Source organism: Carettochelys insculpta, chromosome 1 (genome assembly GCF_033958435.1).
Source record: "Carettochelys insculpta isolate YL-2023 chromosome 1, ASM3395843v1, whole genome shotgun sequence".
NCBI classification, from domain to species: domain Eukaryota; kingdom Metazoa; phylum Chordata; order Testudines; family Carettochelyidae; genus Carettochelys; species Carettochelys insculpta.
In genome coordinates, this window is record NC_134137.1 from 280,889,021 (window position 1) to 280,908,300 (window position 19,280).

The window sequence follows — 19,280 nt, forward strand, 5'->3', positions numbered from 1 at the left end:
AGAGGTCCAAAAATTGTTATCAAGGTTGACAAATCAGAAGAGCAGAGGGATGGTGGGGGTGGGGGAGTTAAGAATTAGATAAACCATCAAAAAAAGTAAAAAAGTCCTTATAATAAATCAGGTAATTGCTGTCCCTGTTCAAACCACGTGCTAATGTGTTGAATTTGAATATGAATATTAGTTTTGAGCATTCCCTCTGTAGATGGTTGTTAAAGTCCCTTTTCAGTAGAACACAAACTTTCAGGTCTTCAACAGAATGGCCCACTCTGTTAAAATTCTGGCTGACAGGTTTGTGTAGTTGGAGGTTTTTGATATCTGTTCTGTGTCTATTCATTCTTTGCTGAGGAGTGTATGCAGTCTGTCCTATACACCTGGTGTGTGGGTATTGCTGGCACAGGATGACATATGGGACGTTAGCTGAGGAACAGGAGAATGTGCCCATGATTCTGTAATTAACATGGTTAGGTCCAGTGATGGTGTCACAAGAATAGATATGTGGACAAAGTTGGCAACATGGCTTATTGCAAGGAAAAGTTCCAGGACTAGTATCATTGTGGTATAGCCTGTGGTTGCTAGTGAGAATCCTCATAAGGTTGGGAAGTTGTATATAGGAACATTCTCTTTTACATACTTTGATGTTTTACCTAACTCTTAACTTCCCCACCCCATCCCCACCGTCCCTCTGCTCTTCTGATTTGCCAACCCTGCTAACTATTTTTCTGATTTGTCAACCTCGATAACAATTCTGGATCTCTGTGCTTTATATATTGAATCTGTTCTGGTATGACTATGATCTGAAGAAGTGGGTCTGTCCCATGAAAGCTCATCACCTAATAAAATATTTTGTTAGTCTTTAAAGTTCTACATGAGTGCTTTTTTGTTTGTTACACCATGTACTAGTGTAAACAGTGCTTTGTCTACAGGAGGCGTGCTCTCCTGCCAACAGCGCAAATCTTGGGGGCGGGGTATAGTTTTTATTGGCAAAAGTGCGCACAAATGGGGCTTAAACTGTGTTTTAATCACACGTCTGTGTCAACACAACCAAGTATGCTAAAAGCTGTGTAATACACACACACCCTAAGACAGTGCATCTTGCTGCCATTGGTAACAGCTACTCAGAGCAACAACCGGTAACTTCAAGGACAAGCTACTGCTTTTCCCTCCATCCCAATCATTGCCCATGCTTTGGAGGTTGTTGTGGCTGCAAAAAAATCCACTGGTGACCACTTTTGAGAAACACTATTTTAGACACAACAGCAGGCAGGGGAATGCACTTTTTGCAATAGCCCCCTACAGGGGTGTCAGGAATGTTGCCCTGCACTGTCAGCTATTCTACAGTATGGTAACAATGTATAAAGACACCTGGCACCTCTTTGTTCCCTGTAGGATGGTTAACCAATTATTCGCAACTGGAGTTGCTTGAAGAAACAGTTATTATTACATGGCATCATAACTGTGCTTGACAACTGTGCAGAATACACAAAGGAGGGAAGCCTCTATCCTTGTAAACACACATGTGAGAACCAAATAAACTGCTTCTACATTTTGAGGAAGAGATCCTTCTGATTCAGATTGGGGTTTTGCTGCTGAATCATTTCACCATATTGCACATATATTGTGTCACTTCTGGGAAAACAGAAGAACCTAGGGAATATTTTTCAGGTTTTCCTGCATAAACATCAAGCAAAATAAAGAGAATCAAGTTGCACTTTTATTATTTGAAATTAGATCTTACAGGCATATAGCTCACATGAAACTACTGTAACAAAGAGGTAGCCATGTTAGTCAGTACTTCAAAAAAAAAAAAAACCTACACCAGCAGAAATGTAGCACTTTAAAGACTAACAAAATGATTTCTTCGATGATGAGCTTTCGTGGGATAAATAAATCACTTTGTTAGTCTTTAAAATGCTACATTTCTGATGAAACTGTTGTGTGTAAGTTTTATTAGCACACAAAAAGTTTGAGTCTATACAGGCAAATTCAGGTTGTTCCCCTCCAATTGGCACTGGTGAGGCCACATCTGGAATACTGTGTCCAGTTTTGGGCCTCCCAGTATAAAAAGGATGTGGATATGCTGGAGCAGGTTCTGCGAATGGCAACAAAAATGATTAATGGGCTGGAGCACAAGACCTATGAGGGTAGGCTGAGGGATTTGGGCTTGTTTAATTTACAGAAGAAAAGACTTAGGGGTGATTTAATAGCAGCCTTCAACTTCCTGAAGGGGAGCTCTGAAGAGGAGAGTGAGAAACTGTTCCCAGTGGTGTCAGATGGCAGAACAAGGAGTAATGGTCTGAAGTTGAAGACAGAGAGGTGTAGGTTAGATATTAGGAAAAACTACTTCACCAGGATGATGGTGAAGCATTGGAATGCGTTACCTAGAAGTGGTGGATTCTCCATCCCTTGAGGTTTTTAAGACCCGGCTTGACAATGTCTTGGCTGGGATGACTTAGTGGGGGTTGATCCTGCTTGAAGCAGGGGGCTGGACTAGATGACCTCCTGAGGTCCCTTCCAGCCCTATGAGTCTATGAAATTCAAGTTCTACATTTCACCATCATTGGTGGAGACTGTAGAGTAAGTAGCAGTCAGGCTTTTGCACCAGTGTCATACATCCCTATTCTGAGCAGGGTTAAATGGCTCATCTCCCATTTACTTTTTTCAAGGGCACCTGAAACTGCCCACAGGCAGACTCGAAGCTGGGACCTTAGCAGCTTAGTGCAGGTGTTTCTACATTTTGAGCTAAAGGCCATATGTTTCTCAGCTTAGGCTGTAGAGGACACTTTTTCTTTCTCTGTGAAGTGGTGTAGGTACCACTACATGGGACAGTTAACCACACATAGGTATGTGGGTCACACACCTACTATGTCCTAAGAGAACATTTGTTTCTAATAGTTACTTTGCGGCCAGTTAGAGAAGGTGAGGTAAGGGTTAAAAAGAAATAAACTTTACTCAAATTCCTGGCTCCCAGTGGTGATATGGAACACCATCTTCCGTTTCTCACTGTACTCAAAAGCAGTCAAGAATCCTGGTTCCTAAAGGAACACCAAAAGGTGTTACGGTAAACTCTTCTTCAATAGGTATTCAATCAACCGTACTCTACAATAACCAGTGCTGCCACCAGGCGCTGCTGCTATCCAAGCGACCTAGGAGGGGGCTGCTGAACACCCACGGGGACTGCGGAGGGATGGCCAGAGCATGGGGAGCTGGAGTCAGCCCCCACCACTCCTCCCTGCGTGGCAGCTTGGCCGCGGCTAGGGCTGCTGAGCAACATTGGGTCCCAGGACCCCCTCACCCACCACATACAAACACATTCCTCCCCGCACGGCAGCACAGAGGGGTCCTGAGTCACAGGGGGCTGCCGAGCTGTGGCAGGACCCATCCCCGCCTCCTGTTCCTCCTCCCCCCACCCCACTGTTCAGAAGTGCTGCCAGGCCCTGAGCCACTGGGAGCCCCGTCTGGGAGCGTGGCTGGACTGGTGGCTGGAGCCAGCACCGCCCCACCACCACACCTGCATGCACGACAGGAGCCTGACCTGTTGAGCCCTAGCACAGAATGCGGAGCAGGCTGAGCGGGCGCCCTGGGGACTAGGCTGCTGAGGGCCTTTGGGAGGGGAGTGCTGCTGTAGAGATTCCCCACAGTCAGAACCGGTGGCAAGGGATCCCTCTCTATTAACCGTAACATTTTCATATCTGGCAGCCTCTCAGTCCTGGGGCTGTCGGATATGAAAGCATTTACTGTATTCAGTTTGGTCTGAAACGTAGGAAGAATGTGATCTCAGCCAAGATCCACCTCTCCTCATTGGTTTCTTACCTGGTTGAATTTGTCAAGAGCCATTTTACTTGTCAGTCTGGGTGCTATTGACAAGTAATATCTCTCTGACTTCAGACTAATAACACAATTACTTGTAACCATGATAGTTCAAATGCCTGCTATGCAAAAAGTTGCAAAGTATATTGGCATGGGGTGCTTCTAAATTGAAAATGCAAGGCATGTGATTTGCTTACAATTAGCTTGTTGGCTGCTTCTTTGATCTTGTCTACTTTAGCTTCAGAAAGCCCTTTCACATTGCACAGTGCCCGCCGTGTTGTCATCTGGATCCCTTTGACAGTGCAAATTCCCACAGATTTCAGTTTTTTAATATCAGCCACATTCTGAGAAGAAAGTTCACATTCTGTGATTGCTAGCTCAAGAAATGCTATGACTGGAAGGTAACAAAAGCTTTTGTAGCCCTTTATATTGTACATCATAGAATCATAGAATACTAGGACTGGAAGGGACCTCGAGAGGCCATCAAGTCCAGCCCCCTGCCCCAATGGCAGGACCAAGTACTGTCTAAACCATCCCTGATAGACATCTATCTAACCTGTTCTTAAATATCTCCAGCGATGGAGATTCCACAATCACCCTTGGCAATTTATTCCAAGGCATTTATTTACATATATTCATATGTATCTTTCTTTTTACTAAGAAGGAAATGTATTTAACTGCTTTGTTATTTCTGAACTTTCTGAGTATGTCCAGGAAAGAATATATTTGCATGTTCTCAAATGTTACAGACACTTGTGGATGGGAAAGCATTTGCTTAATTTCTAAATATAGTGGGTGTGCCATGACTTCAATGGAACTGTAATGTAACAGCGGCAACGCAGCAGGTTATTTAGATGAAAACAGTAGCTGAAGGTTTAATGGGTAGTGCTCCAAACAGTCACCTCCAGATAAGTTCCTTCTTTGGATAAAAAGCTATGAAGTTGGATGTGTCCCCCCATTTTTGCACAAGATATGTGTACAAATGACACTACAGAGCATAACTGATTACTTAATTGCTTCTATTGAAAAGCTTCTGTCTTCTCCTGGGGTTTATCTTACGCATATTATGACATGGACAAGTGAACAAAAGCCAGTCAGGAGTAAGAAAAGTCTTACACTAACGAGTATAAACACTCACATATAAATCAGAGTTTTGTTTAGTTTTTTCCCCAGGTTTGAGAGTCTGCTGGCATAGTTTACTTAAAAATTTTTTAACTCGTAAGAAAACTGGTTCCAGTTTCTCAAGACTGGTCAGCTTTACCTCAATCTTTGGGAAAATAATGGAGGGGATCCTCAAGGAATTAATTTTGGAGCACTTGGAAGAGGGGAAAATGATCAAAAGTAGCCAACATGGATTCACCAAAGGCAACTCCTGCCTCATCAATCTGATTAGCTTCTAGGACAAGGTAACTGGCTCTGTGGACATGGGGAAGTCAGTGGATGTGATATACCTTGACTTCAGCAAAGCTTTGATACAGTCTCCCACAACATTCTTGTCCATAAGTTAAGGAAGTACGGAGTGGATCCATGGACTATAAGATGGATAGAAAGCTAGCTTGACAGTTGGGCCCAACAAATGGCTCAATATCTGGATGCCAGTCAGTTTCAAGCAGAGTGCCGCAAAGCTTGGTTCTAGGGCCAGTGTTGCTCAGAATCTTTTCTAATGACCTGGATGAGGGACTGGATTGCACCCTCAGCAAGTTTCCAGATGACACACAGCTATGGGGAGAGGTAGATACGTTGGAGGGTAGAGATAGGATCCAGAGTGACCTGGATAAATTAGAGGATTGGGCCAAAAGAAATCTGATGCAGTTCAACAAGGAGAAGTGTAGAGTCCTGCACTTTGGACAGAAGAATCCCAAGCATTGTTATAGGCTGGGGACTGAGGGGCTAAGCAGCAGTAGAGCGGAACGGGACCTGGGGTTATGGTGGATGAAAGGCTGGATATGCGTAAACAGTGTGCCCTTGTAGCCAAGAAGGCTAACAGCATATTAGGATGTATTAGGAGGAGCATTTTGAACAGATCTTGAGAAGTGATTGTTCCTCTCTATTTGGCACTGGTGAGGCCACATCTGGAGTATTGTGTCCAGTTTTGGGCCCCCCAGTATAAAAGAATGTAGATGTGCTGGAGCAGGTTCAGTGGAGGGCAACAAAAATGATTAAGGGTCTGGAGCACATGACCTATGAGGATAGGCTGAGGGATTTGGGCTTGTTTAGTTTACAGAAGAGAAGACTGAGGGGTGATTTAATAGAAGCCTTCAACTTCCTGAAGGGGAGCTCTAAAGAGGATGGTGAGAAACTGTTCTCAGTGGTGTCAGATAGCAGAACAAGGAGCAATGGCCTGAAGTTACAGAGGGACAGGTGTAGGTTGGATATTAGGAAAAACTACTTCACTAGGAGGGTGGTGAAGCACTGGAATGTGTTGCCTAGAGAGGTGGTGGATTCTCCACCCCTAAAGGTTTTTACGTCCTGGCTTGACAAGGTCCTGGCAGGGATGACTTAGTTGAGGTTGATCCTGTTTGAAGCAGGGGGCTTGACATGATGACCTCCTGAGGCCCCTTCCAGCTCGATGATTATAAGTCAGACAGGACTTCTCCCGCTCCCATTTCACAAGCATTCTGAGAACAGCATAACAAAGCCACATGAAGTATAATGTAGGTGCTACAGAAGATATTGGAGTAATTGTAGATGATTATTGGCTGGTGCAAAAACTAACGTAGTCAGATTAAAAAAAAAACACTTCATCTAACTGCTCTCTGTTAGGCACTTAAACAACAGGCCATATTTTCAAGAGATGCTAGCTGGTAAACACTTTTGAAAATCTCTCTCAATATATAAACTATCAAAGACAAAACATGTTCAGCTCCCTTACATATCTTAGCCCTTGCGTATAAAGTAGACCTCCAAGTTATGCAAGGGTTGTGTTCCTGGGCAACCTCGTGTCACTCAAATTTTGTACAAGTTGGCAGAGCTGGGAACCAGGTGGCAGCCTGACTCCTGGCTCCCCGGCGCTTGCTGGTGCATGGGTCAGTTTCCTGGCTCCCAGACTGGTGGGGTGCTGGGAACCAGGTCGTCACTCGTCAGTTTCCCAGCTCCTGCCAGCAGACGGGAGCTGGGAGCCAAGCTGCTGCCTGGTTCCCAGCTCCCCGCCACTCCTGAGGATGGGAAACCACTCGTCAGGGGCAGCAGCCTAGAGTCAGGCACTCCACTGCTGCCCCTGACAGGAGCCAGGAAACGACCAGCACAGTAGCTGGTTAGTTTCCTTGCTCCTTTGAGTGGCAGGGGAGCTGGTGCCTCGCAGCTCATAGCCAGGCACCAGTTCCCCACCACTCAAAGTCGCATTAACCTGAGATAGGTCCAAGTTGAATGTGCATATATTGGGGTTTGACTGTACTTAAAGGTTAGGTTGACAAAGCTAGGGGACTCAGTATATGAAAAATTCACTCCTGAGTATCACAGTTAATCTGTCCTAATGGCCAGTGTACATGCAACTAAGCTGAAAGAAGAATCCATCCTTTGACATAATTACCAACAGCAGTGGATTGGCTACATCAGTGAAATAACTCCCAGCACTGTAAAAGCATCAACACAAAAACAGGACAGCAGCATAGCTGCAGCATTGTAGCTGTGCTGCTGTAGTGCCCATAACATAAAGATGGCCTTACTTAGAAGCTGTCACAGAAAGAAATGTGTTATGCACATCAATATGAATAAGTGTTTTTTTGAAATATGCCTAACAACATCCCAGGCAGAACTGTCAAGATATTTAGTATTTATACTTACAATTCCATGTTTCTGTAACAGGTCAATATCCTGAAACAAGGATTCCTAAAAGAGGCAGGGGACAAGATATATTCTTGATCTTTTTTTCCACCATTTACATCTCCCTTTGTTACCTGTCTAATTTAACATGTGTCAATTTTAAATCCTTAGAAATAAATTACTTTTCATAACAGTACATGGCCTTCTACCTACCCATATAGGCATAACAAAGGAAGAACCAGAAGAGTTTCAGTATTTCTTATTGTCCTCATATCGGTTGGACCACCCATATACATTGCTCTTGGGACTTCATCGGTCCCAAATAAGAGATTTTCCAGACCAGGGGAGGTCCCCAGCCACTGGCCCCCGCATGTCTCTGCCCCGACTCCAGCCCCACTACCTCCAGGCTGATGCTGTCTGCTGCAACCCCTGGCCGCAGGCCTCACTGCTAGTGGCATTGGCTCCAGCTCCACTGTGAACAGCTGCAGGCCCTGGCCCTAGCTGCGGCTCTGCGGCTGCCAGTGAGGGCAGCAGCCCCAACCATGGCCCTTGCTGAGGGCTCCTGCCCGGCCGCGTCCCCCACTGAGGGCTCTGGCCATGGCCACTGTGGGAGCACGAGCACCTGGTGGCCGGGCCTCACTCGCAAGGCAGAATGACCATACACTCCATCTTGGAATGCTATCATACAGCGGCGGGAAGGTCTGAAGTCAGGCCAGGAGAAAGAAATCAGAAAGTTGACAAGTAGTTGGAGAGTCCCCAAAGAGAACATCCTGACAAGCAGATAGTAAGCCCCCAAAGAGAACAGCTGGGGCTAGTAGCTGGAAGCCCCCCAAAGAGAACATCTTGGTTGTACAACATCAGAGGGTCTCAGGGGAGGTTCAGAAAAAGACCAAGGACAGAGGAAATCTTGTAACATGTTCTAACAGGCCGGGAGGATAGAAAGCCCAAATTAGGTAACAAACGCTTTAATTGGCCAGGTATCGAACCCCCAAGTAAGAAACAATATAAAAGGTGATTTAGCAGGAATAAGGGTGTGGGCTCCTGGACACAAGGCGGAGGCTAGCAACTTCCAGTCCAGACAGCAGACCCCGGCCTGATCACCCGGACGTCACCACCACGAAAGGTCCCAACCAAGCCGTATCTCTGACTTGAAGGGCCGCTGTAACGTAGTTATTGGTGAGATGTGGGAGCATTGAATGTTATTGGTAAGTCACATGTAATTATATATAGTTATATGTAACCTAGTATTTAGCTTATGCCAAATAAATAACTATCTATATATATAACAAGTGTTAAGTAATTGTAGTTACAAATAAATTAATAAATCACTATTGGTAAATACCACTAGCTGGTCTAGCTGGGTCTGTATAGAGAATTATTGGGACTTAGAACAGCCACAGGGCATTGTGGTGTTCACAATCGGAGTGTTATTGTTTCTGGTACTCATAATACTGTGGAAACCTAGGTTTTAAAGTGAATACACTGAATCACATATTGCTGCTACACTATATCAGGCTGCTATAAAGGTGGGGTGGTTGGTCCTGGGCCACCCGACTCCCCCCGCTGTATCACACCCCACGCGCACCCACGGGACCCGGAGTAGGTCGGCACATCGTCATGGCGTCACTGACAGGAGGTCAAGGGTCTTATCCCTTGGGACGTGGATGCCCGTGGGAGTCAACAGGGAGGGAATCAAAGCCTGAGGAATTATTTTATCATGCTCAGTTCCATAAATTGGAAACCGAGCAGGGCGGAGAAGAGGGACTTGATGTATGTCTGTTTGATAAGGGGGATGACAGAAAGTATACTATGAGAGTGTCAGTTGAGGGACTGGCTTGTGTCTTAAGAAAACACCCAGGGTCGAGGTTTTATCCCAGGGAGGAAAAGAAGCAGTTGCAGTTGGAAGGGATACAGAAACCGCTGGATCCCAAGCAGAATCAGATGCATGCTTATAAAGTGTTTTTAGGATGTGTAGAGAGAGCTACAAAAGAAAAGAACCCGTGGTTTCCGAAATATGCCTTGGAAGACGGGGGACAAGCACATAGGTTGCTGGTAGAGACAGCTGAGGAGTGCTGGGAAGCGCGAATAGCTCATAAAGTAAAAGCAGATGATCATGACCCAAGGCGATTGTTAAAAATCGTGGCAGAGAAATTTGTTAAGTTATTATGCACCCTAGACACGTTAGAAGGATTGGCTAGGTCGTTGGTCAGGGAACAGGAAAAGGCATCTGCTCTGGAGAAAAAACCAGGAGGACTAGGGGAAGTAGAGAAGGGGGGCACCCAGCTCGGGGAGTCAGCTCCTCTGAGAGAGCCACCCCCCCCATATCCCCCAGAGGTGATTGAGTCAGCGGTCCCCTCAGCCCCGACGTTGTATCCAGATTTCAGGCAGCTGAAGGAAAAGGGGGAAGGACCGAGTAGCATAGGAAAAGGGGAACGTGAGCAGACTATGGCTGAAGGGACAGGAGTAGTACAAGGATTTCCTATAGCAGTCACACGAACAGAGCATGATCAAACCGGGGGAACAACTACTAAGATTGTGTTACGGACCCGGACCCTGGGGGAACGGAAAGAGTTATTAGACAGCACTAGCAGAAAACCCAGTGAACCGTTGCCTCAGTGGTTAGGTCGGTTAGTATTACAGTTTGGATCAGATCTAGTAGATAAAGAAGAGGCTAGATATTTAGTGCGAAACTCTCGATGGTCAGGGGGTGTTGCGAATAGCCGGGAGATAGAGGATAACACCCAATGGCCCGTCACTGTCCCAGCTGTCGTCTCCTTGATGACAGAAGGCACGTTACAAATGTTTAACATACCGTTGGGATCAATTAGGACTGAGGAGGAGCTGATAAATACCATTGCTGGCATGTCATTTATCATGTGGCAAGCTCGCCAACACCCCTTAGGACTAACAGCAGCTCAGGCTAACAATCCCCGTCCTTATTTGTTTTTGGCAGACCCGTCTCAAGTACCCGTTAGTGCAGTAGCTGTTGAAGGGGCTGGTGAGGCAGCAGGGGTTACAGCAGGAGATCTCATGTGGCTGCAGACAGTAGTCGGACGTCCTTTGGGTACTTTGTTTACGGTCACAGGCAAACTCAAGTTTCCAACAAGCGTAGGGGAAACAAAAGTCCTAGCAGCAAGCAAGAGCAGGCAGAACCAAAAGCAAGGAGAGGGAGAGCAAAAGTTTTCCCCCCTTGAAAGGGCAGTATTTGGGTTCTTGCTGAATAACAGCAATCTTACAAGAAGTGAACTGAGAAAATTGAGTCCGGAGGAGCAATTCACCTTGGCAAAATCGAAGGGTTTTGTCCCTTACGGAGACAGTGAGAAGGGGAAGAATGGGGCAGACGACAAGGCAAAAAACGATTAGGGGTTGCTTCAGACAGGGCCGTATCTGAAGTAACCGAGCTTAATCAAGACACATGGCCCTACACTAAAATACATATAGAAGGGGAAGTAATCAGATTTTTGTTAGACACGGGTGCACAGGTTTCAGTAATTAAGCCATCTGTCCCACACACTAAATTAGGGAAAAAATTATGGGTCCAGGGACTGCACGAAGTAAAAGCCGCAGAAATGGCTATGGTTAAGGTTAAAAGGGGTAATAAATTTTATAAAATTAGAGCTATTATAGGGCATGAAAATTTACTAGGGGTAAATGAGATTCGACGACTGGGCCTGAAGACATTAATATGGCAGGCCTTACCAGTAAAATTAGAAAGTGCTTCAGTGCATAGTCCAAAAGTAGTTAACGGGAGTCCATGGAAGTTCAAACTAATTCCTACCCCAGAGGAAGGGAAAGGGCATATAAGAACTTTATTAAAAAAATTGTTGTCAGAACAAAAAATAAAGTTAATACCAGAGTCAAGGTTTCTGTCTCCCGGGTGGGGAATAAGGAAGCCTAGTGGTGATGGGTACCGGCTGGTGGTGGATTACAGACAGGCTAATACACGAGTAGAAAGGGTACAATTTACAACACCATATACCTTACCGGAACTCTGGAAGATGTTACAGTCTAAGAAACTGAGATATGGGGCGAGTATTGATCTTAAGGACATGTTTTTTCAAGTCCCCCTAAGGGATGATCAGGGCATCTTAAACTTTTCAGTGTTAGGGAAATTATATAAATGGAAAGTTTGCCCTCAAGGCTATGTTAACTCCCCAGCAGTGTGCAGTTTAAAGTTGACGGAGACTTTAAGTAAGATAAAGGAGGAACCGGGAACGGTTGTGTTAAATTACGTAGATGACATTTTAGTTGCCGGAGAGGAGAGGGAAACCACACAAAGGCTTCTAAATAAGGTATATCAACAGTTAAAACTGAATGGATGGCAGGTCAGTGAAGATAAGTCGTCCAAGGTCGTGCAAACAGAGTTCTCTTTCCTGGGCCTGCAAATAGACTCTGATGGCATTAGGCCAAGGGAAGGAAAAGACAGACGATTAAAGGAGTGGGAAAATAAGCATCCTGAGAATAAACAACAAGTACAACAAATCTTAGGAGAATTAAACTATATTCGACAGTTTCTCCCCCTAGAAATTAATTGGGCAATTAGGCTATTGCAGAAAAAAGTCACTAAGAAACACCCATTTTATTGGACCACAGAGGATTTAGAGGCGTTAACAAAATTTATTGAAGTTAGTAACCAGCCGTTAACTCTATCCAGGGTGAAACAGGAGATTCCCATAACTATATGGCTGGCATGGACCGCAGACCATTTTTTAACCAGGATAACTCAAAGGGGCAAGATAATACATTTGGAGCAATGGAGCATAAATGGATCAGAACGAAACTATGGGTCGTTAGGGAAGCTGTTGTTGGGACTTGCACACTTGCAATTCTGGTCAAAGGGGCATGTAGGAATTATAGAAGCTCCTTTAATAACTGCATTAAAATGGATTACACCGGACTGCCCTGCCCCGGATTTTTCCGGGACCCTGCGCACCTGGGCACAACTAACAACACAGGCCCAATATTTTTGGGGAAATTGGGAGCTTAAGGATCAGATTAATGAAATGGAGGATATAACTACCCGCCCTGTGTTTTGCGAAGCAGTAGGGCAACCGTGGATAGTTACAGATGGGAGCACAAAGGGAGGACAGGATAGAGCAGCAATGTACTGTGTAAAGTGTGAAGCCGTAAAGGTTAAAGCATTGCCTTTCAAGCACGGAGCTCAGCATGCAGAAGCTGAGGCATTCTTTATGGGTGTAGAACATGCATTGGAGAAGCATTCACCAAAGGAGGGGTTAATTATGGGAGTTGATGCACACTATATCATCCTTATAGCTACGGGTAAGGGAACTGCAGATTTAAATCGAGACAGGTGGGAAAAAATGTTACAAAGTGTTAGGGAAAGGTATCACCGAGCATGTATAGTGCATATACAGCCCCATAGGCCAGATACCTACTGGGCTCATAAATTTGTGGACGAACAGGCACAACAGCCCATTGTAGTAGGGGCTAATAAGGTTCCAGAGGAGGAAGTGCAATGGTTAGCAAACTGGTTATATAATGAATGGGGACATTATGGGGCTAGAAAGAACTATCACCGATACCAGCGGGAGATAGTGGGGAAAACGGAGATACCGCTGAATATTTGGGAACATGCAGGACGGCAGTGTTTTGTGTGTCAATCAGAAAAATCCATGGGAACAATTGCCCATGACAAAGGTGCTTTTGCAGCTGAACAATTCAAACCGGGAACAGTTTGGCAGGTTGATCTAATGGGACCATTAGAAGGGGCCCGTCAATACCCCAAGGGGCTGGTAATAGTCAATCTGGGAAGCAGACAAACATGGGTCTTGCCCTTACAAAGGACAACAGCCAAGGAGGTAATAAGAGGCCTTGAAAAGGCAGTGGCACATTGGGGAATACCCACAGAAATTCAAACGGATGGGGGACCACCATTCACTGCATGCCAACTAGAACAGTGGCTTACATTTTATAACATCAAACATCATGTTCATTTACAATACCATCCCCAAAGCAATGGTGTAGTAGAACGAAAAATAGGGGTACTGAAATTAGGAATTAAAACAGAAAACAAAGGAAAAGGTTATAAGGGATGGGATTTAATTTTGCCAAAGGTACTTATTAATTTAAACCAGCAAACATCAAGGTGGCCAAATTTGCAGCCCAAAATCCCAATGCCGTGGCAAGGAAAGTTTGCGGCAGAAGAGTCAGTATGGGTTCATATACCCCAATTGAAGGGATCAATCCCAGAGGAGGGAAAGATAATACGACAGGCCCAATACCCTAATACCTATTGGGTAACTCGCTTACAGCACAAAGGGGAAGTGCTGGTGCATCACAATTGGCTTAGCAGAAGATAATTTGTAACATATAATCTAACCATATGGCCAGGATAATTTTCTGAGCCTAATGTGTTTTATTACAGGTCAGCCTAATTCATGCTGGGAGCGGCAATCCCATATGGAAATCGGCAGCACGAAACTCCACCAATACTGTTGAATTATGGGCAGCTGCATTCGCAGTTTTAGCCAATGCCACTGAATGTGTAGTTTGTACTAACAAAGTATCCTCTGCTAATGAGGCTCCATTTCGATTGGACCCTGTGTTTATGAACAGTTCTAATTTCAGTTCTACTAACCTCGGATATTTCCCCGATTATCAAGAAAGAAATTCCAGAGCAAGTACACTTATAACGTTGGCTATAACGGATACCCCTGCCCCAGAAGGAACTTTTTGTTGGGACTTTCCGCGTTTACATGAGACAATATATCAATGTATTGGAGAACAGCGAGAAGATTACAAGCCAATTTTTGTTGGGTTTCAACAAAACTGTAATTTGACGCTTTCGCTGTTTAAGTTATATAATCATTCAAATATAAATGTAACCGATAATTTTGTTAACAAGAATAATACCCATTGGTTATCGCTTGCAGATGTGTGTAATAATGATAAGTCGCATCCAGCATTTTTTGCAGCCAACGGGGTTTTTCGGCAATTGGATATGGTTGAACGGGGGTGTAATATTACCAAATACTCCACTAAGCACTTTAATGCTACCATCATAAACCCCATGACGTGTTTGGGTCACTCACCCAAAAGTAAGGCCAAAAATATGCAAAATCAGGGTGTGCTGGGCGGATGCCCATGGTGGCACAGGTTTAATAATACACGGCCACAGGCCAAAGTTCCTGACCACTTATTGGCACATAAGTGGATAAAACAAAACAGCTTACCCCCAGCCTGGTTTTGGATTTGTGGGAGTCAGGCTCATTCAACGTTGCCGAAGTACCCTATCGGTCGCTGTACTATAGGAAAACTAGCAATTTCTGGTGGCACCATTTATACCAGAAAGAATTCCGAATCACGATTTATAGGCCGGAAAAAGCGAGGTTGGACATCGGATGGTTGGGTTGCTTTTAAAACTTGGGTATCAAAAACAGCCCAAGCTATTGTTAGCTTTAATCCATTAGGTAACCTAGTTATGCAGGAGCAAATATTAGCTTTAGGCGTAAGTATAGAACATTTAGGGAATAGAACTGCAGAAGCATTAGGGTTAACAAATGATAAAATGGAAGAAATTCGTACCTATGTTATGCAAAATCGCTTGGCATTAGATTATTTACTTGCTAAAGAAAATGGGTTTTGTGAATGGCTAGGTAACAAGTATCCACAATTTAATGGACAATGTTGTTTTGAAATTAAGTCAATCAAGCAAAATGTAAGTGATATAATCCAGGATATAGAACAAATCGGTCAACAGGCCAGAGAGGCGGCATCTTGGTGGGACAAATGGTTTGGTGGTATCCCATCCATATTTGGATTGGGAGGGTTAAAACAATTATTTTGGTCTATTTGCATAATACTCATAGCATTATTACTTGTCGTTTCTTTGGGGTGTCAATTTATACGCAGGATAACCTCAATAGGGACTCAGGTCAACTCTCTCGCCCTCCACGCAGATACTGAGCCGTTGTTAGCTGCTAATAGCAGTAGTGATGTGGAGGTATAGGTCCTGCTCGCTCGGCCACGGCCAAAGGGGCATGTGGGAGCACGAGCACCTGGTGGCCGGGCCTCACTCGCAAGGCAGAATGACCATACACTCCATCTTGGAATGCTATCATACAGCGGCGGGAAGGTCTGAAGTCAGGCCAGGAGAAAGAAATCAGAAAGTTGACAAGTAGTTGGAGAGTCCCCAAAGAGAACATCCTGACAAGCAGATAGTAAGCCCCCAAAGAGAACAGCTGGGGCTAGTAGCTGGAAGCCCCCCAAAGAGAACATCTTGGTTGTACAACATCAGAGGGTCTCAGGGGAGGTTCAGAAAAAGACCAAGGACAGAGGAAATCTTGTAACATGTTCTAACAGGCCGGGAGGATAGAAAGCCCAAATTAGGTAACAAACGCTTTAATTGGCCAGGTATCGAACCCCCAAGTAAGAAACAATATAAAAGGTGATTTAGCAGGAATAAGGGTGTGGGCTCCTGGACACAAGGCGGAGGCTAGCAACTTCCAGTCCAGACAGCAGACCCCGGCCTGATCACCCGGACGTCACCACCACGAAAGGTCCCAACCAAGCCGTATCTCTGACTTGAAGGGCCGCTGTAACGTAGTTATTGGTGAGATGTGGGAGCATTGAATGTTATTGGTAAGTCACATGTAATTATATATAGTTATATGTAACCTAGTATTTAGCTTATGCCAAATAAATAACTATCTATATATATAACAAGTGTTAAGTAATTGTAGTTACAAATAAATTAATAAATCACTATTGGTAAATACCACTAGCTGGTCTAGCTGGGTCTGTATAGAGAATTATTGGGACTTAGAACAGCCACAGGGCATTGTGGTGTTCACAATCGGAGTGTTATTGTTTCTGGTACTCATAATACTGTGGAAACCTAGGTTTTAAAGTGAATACACTGAATCACATATTGCTGCTACACTATATCAGGCTGCTATAAAGGTGGGGTGGTTGGTCCTGGGCCACCCGACTCCCCCCGCTGTATCACACCCCACGCGCACCCACGGGACCCGGAGTAGGTCGGCACATCGTCAGCCACCACCAGGGCTCCTGCCCTGCTGCCACAGGCTCCAGGCAGGGATTCTCTGGCCCAGGAACATCGGTGGTCCAGCGGGACCACAGATGTTGACGGACCAGAGAATCACGTTTACAAGTATCACATGTACTGCACAACAATCTGGAAAAACAGAGCCACCAATCATACTATTAACAAACCAATATCATGGATTCTTTCCTTCTGACCCTCCACTATAGAGCTTCTTAACTTTTTTACAGTGGAGATCCCTTAGTCCAAGTCACATTTTTATGACCTCCTTGCATTTAGTGCAAGAGTAAACTATGTACTGATGATATCAACAAACCTACATAATTTGTGTGGTTCAAGAGGCTGACAAAGAACATTTGATCATGAAGGATAAGGATGTCCAGGGGAGCAGGGAACCAAGATCTTCTTTGCTTAAGATTGTAATCAAATTTACCAAACAGCAACCCTCTAATTTTCTTTCATGATCCTCCACTGAAGAAACAATGCTCTTCTATAAAACTTTTTCAGGATGCCCTTGGATGGCATGTGCAGTATATACACATTTTTCAACAATCCATAAATACCTCATCATCTTGATATCCTAGTTCTTCTTGCACTACTTGATCCTCCATGGCTTTCATTGAAAAACAGCAGGCAACAAGGCATCAGTCAGTACTGAAGAAAGCAAACACACCATCAGGGCAGAGATACATAAATATAATTATAAAGTACTCTTAGTAGGTCCCCAGTGCTGTAGTGACATCTCAATGTGCTGACACATAAGAATCCAAACTCAGATTCTAAGCTTTGTCCTTCACTGTTTATATCAACGGAGGAGCTTAGCTCCCCAATAAATGAAGAAGACCACAAGACCCTATTCTGACCAAATTGCCTTAGACAAAGTTTCCCTTTCCAGAGGGAAAACAGATATAACAGTCTTCCCCAGAATCTTAAGAAGTGGGTCTTTCTCACAAAAGTTCATTACTTAATAATTAAAATTGTTAAGGAGCTACAGGACTGCTTGCTTTGTTTTGCAAAGATATGGACTAACATGGCTACCCATCTGAGAGTCTTCCTGGTTAGAGAAGATGGAAATAAGTGGGGAAATTGTGTAATTTTAGAGATAGTTCTTTGGAAGTAAAAATTAAGTGAAGTAACCTACCTTACTTGCTAATGAAAAATATTCAGTCATAATTTTCAGAAACTTCTCCATAGGGCACCAAAATATATTTATTTCCTCTGGACAAATGGATAGAATTTCTACCAATTATTGAATGAAAATATTCCCTCACATCACATCTTAAAAATGATGAAAATATAGTCATATGTATAATTCCTGAAATAACATTAAAAAGCCTCTTGCCTTTTCATACCGAAAGAAAACAATTAATATAAAAGGTAGAGCATGTTAAAATCCCCTCACAGCACTTTCTAAATATAAATCCTCCCTTCCCTGCCTTAAAATGCATTACATTCCTCTTACTCAATAGGGCAAGGGGACTGCTCCCCTTTGGACACATGGCAACCAATGACACCCCTAATTTTTTACATCCACATGCACAGTAAGTTTTGTTATGCGCACTAAGGCATGTGGATGTGCACCACCAGTAGAAACATGCTGGTGGTTGTGGGCACTCTGCTAACCAGATGATCGGCATTTTAATCTCTCCTGGAGAGCCACCCAAACACTCAGTTTACAGGGAACACTGATGGCAATCCAAAATTGGCAGAATATAAAGAGCCAGAGCTTCCAGCTAGCCAACAAAGGATGTAAAGGAAACTATAGCACCATATTCAACGCAGCATAGGCTGTGTCTACCCTGCATTTTTTCTTTATTTTTTTTTAACATCCCAAGGTTGAAATAAGACAAAAAAATCACATTCACACAACCATGGCATTGCAAAACAAAGTGTTCACATGCGCTAATAGCTGTGCTTTGTTTACACACATTGTTTTTCGACCTTGAAGGGAGAAAGGGCTGATGAAAGTTGCTCGCAGAGCTAGTTATTATTTTTAGGGAAAAGGGCTCTTATCTTGACTTTTCATGCATGATATTTTTAAAAGAATTTTTTTCCAGAAAAAAGTATGAGTGTAGACAAACCCCTGCACTGCCCTGTTCTCTAGGGAGCCATCCAGTGTTAATGTGGTGGTAATGTGGGCACTACGCTACAGCCAATTTGCAGTTATACTCACATCTAACAGAGACCAACTCCGAAAATCAGACACAAATACACCCAGAAGATGAATTTATCTTGAAATATATATTTCATCTTTACATGTGTGTGACATGCTTTATTCTTTGCCTGGCACGGAGATAAGTGCTCCAAGTACACAGGACAAAATGGAATAGGGGGTGAAGACGTAAGATGAAGGGTTGAGGCAGAATATGAGGCTGTATGTAGGCATCTTGAGAAGGAAAAAGCATGAGCCTCCCTATATTACTCCAGCCTTCACCTGGGTCACTGCCTCCTTACAGTGGCTTTTACACCACCAAGACACATGTTAAAGAAATCAACGGGCAAATCCTACAGTTCTTGTCAGGGTACAAGCTAGGCAGCAAGACAGCACTGCAGCAGTACCACTGCTAAAATACGCCTCCCACATCCAGGGAGCAGGTTTCTCCCTGACTGGATTTAATCCACTTCTCCAGATGGAAGAATTATCTACCTCTACAGCAGGGGGTAGGTCAATCTAGGCATAAATGGC

At 44.2% G+C, this 19,280-nt stretch overlaps 1 protein-coding gene across 1 annotated transcript in view; it reads right to left on the reverse strand.

Annotated features, from left to right (window-relative positions):
* DMC1 (DNA meiotic recombinase 1) overlaps nucleotides 1-19,280 on the reverse strand; it is a 77,519-nt gene that overhangs the window by 57,867 nt on the left and 372 nt on the right. Inside the window, exons 2-5 of the mRNA XM_075009089.1 lie at nucleotides 17,158-17,248; nucleotides 7,591-7,635; nucleotides 4,005-4,151; nucleotides 2,950-3,032 (exon numbers count right to left, since the gene is read on the reverse strand). Coding sequence (XP_074865190.1) covers nucleotides 2,950-3,032; nucleotides 4,005-4,151; nucleotides 7,591-7,635; nucleotides 17,158-17,214 — 332 coding nt within the window. The 5' untranslated portion in view covers nucleotides 17,215-17,248. The remainder of the gene's footprint in view (nucleotides 1-2,949; nucleotides 3,033-4,004; nucleotides 4,152-7,590; nucleotides 7,636-17,157; nucleotides 17,249-19,280) is intronic.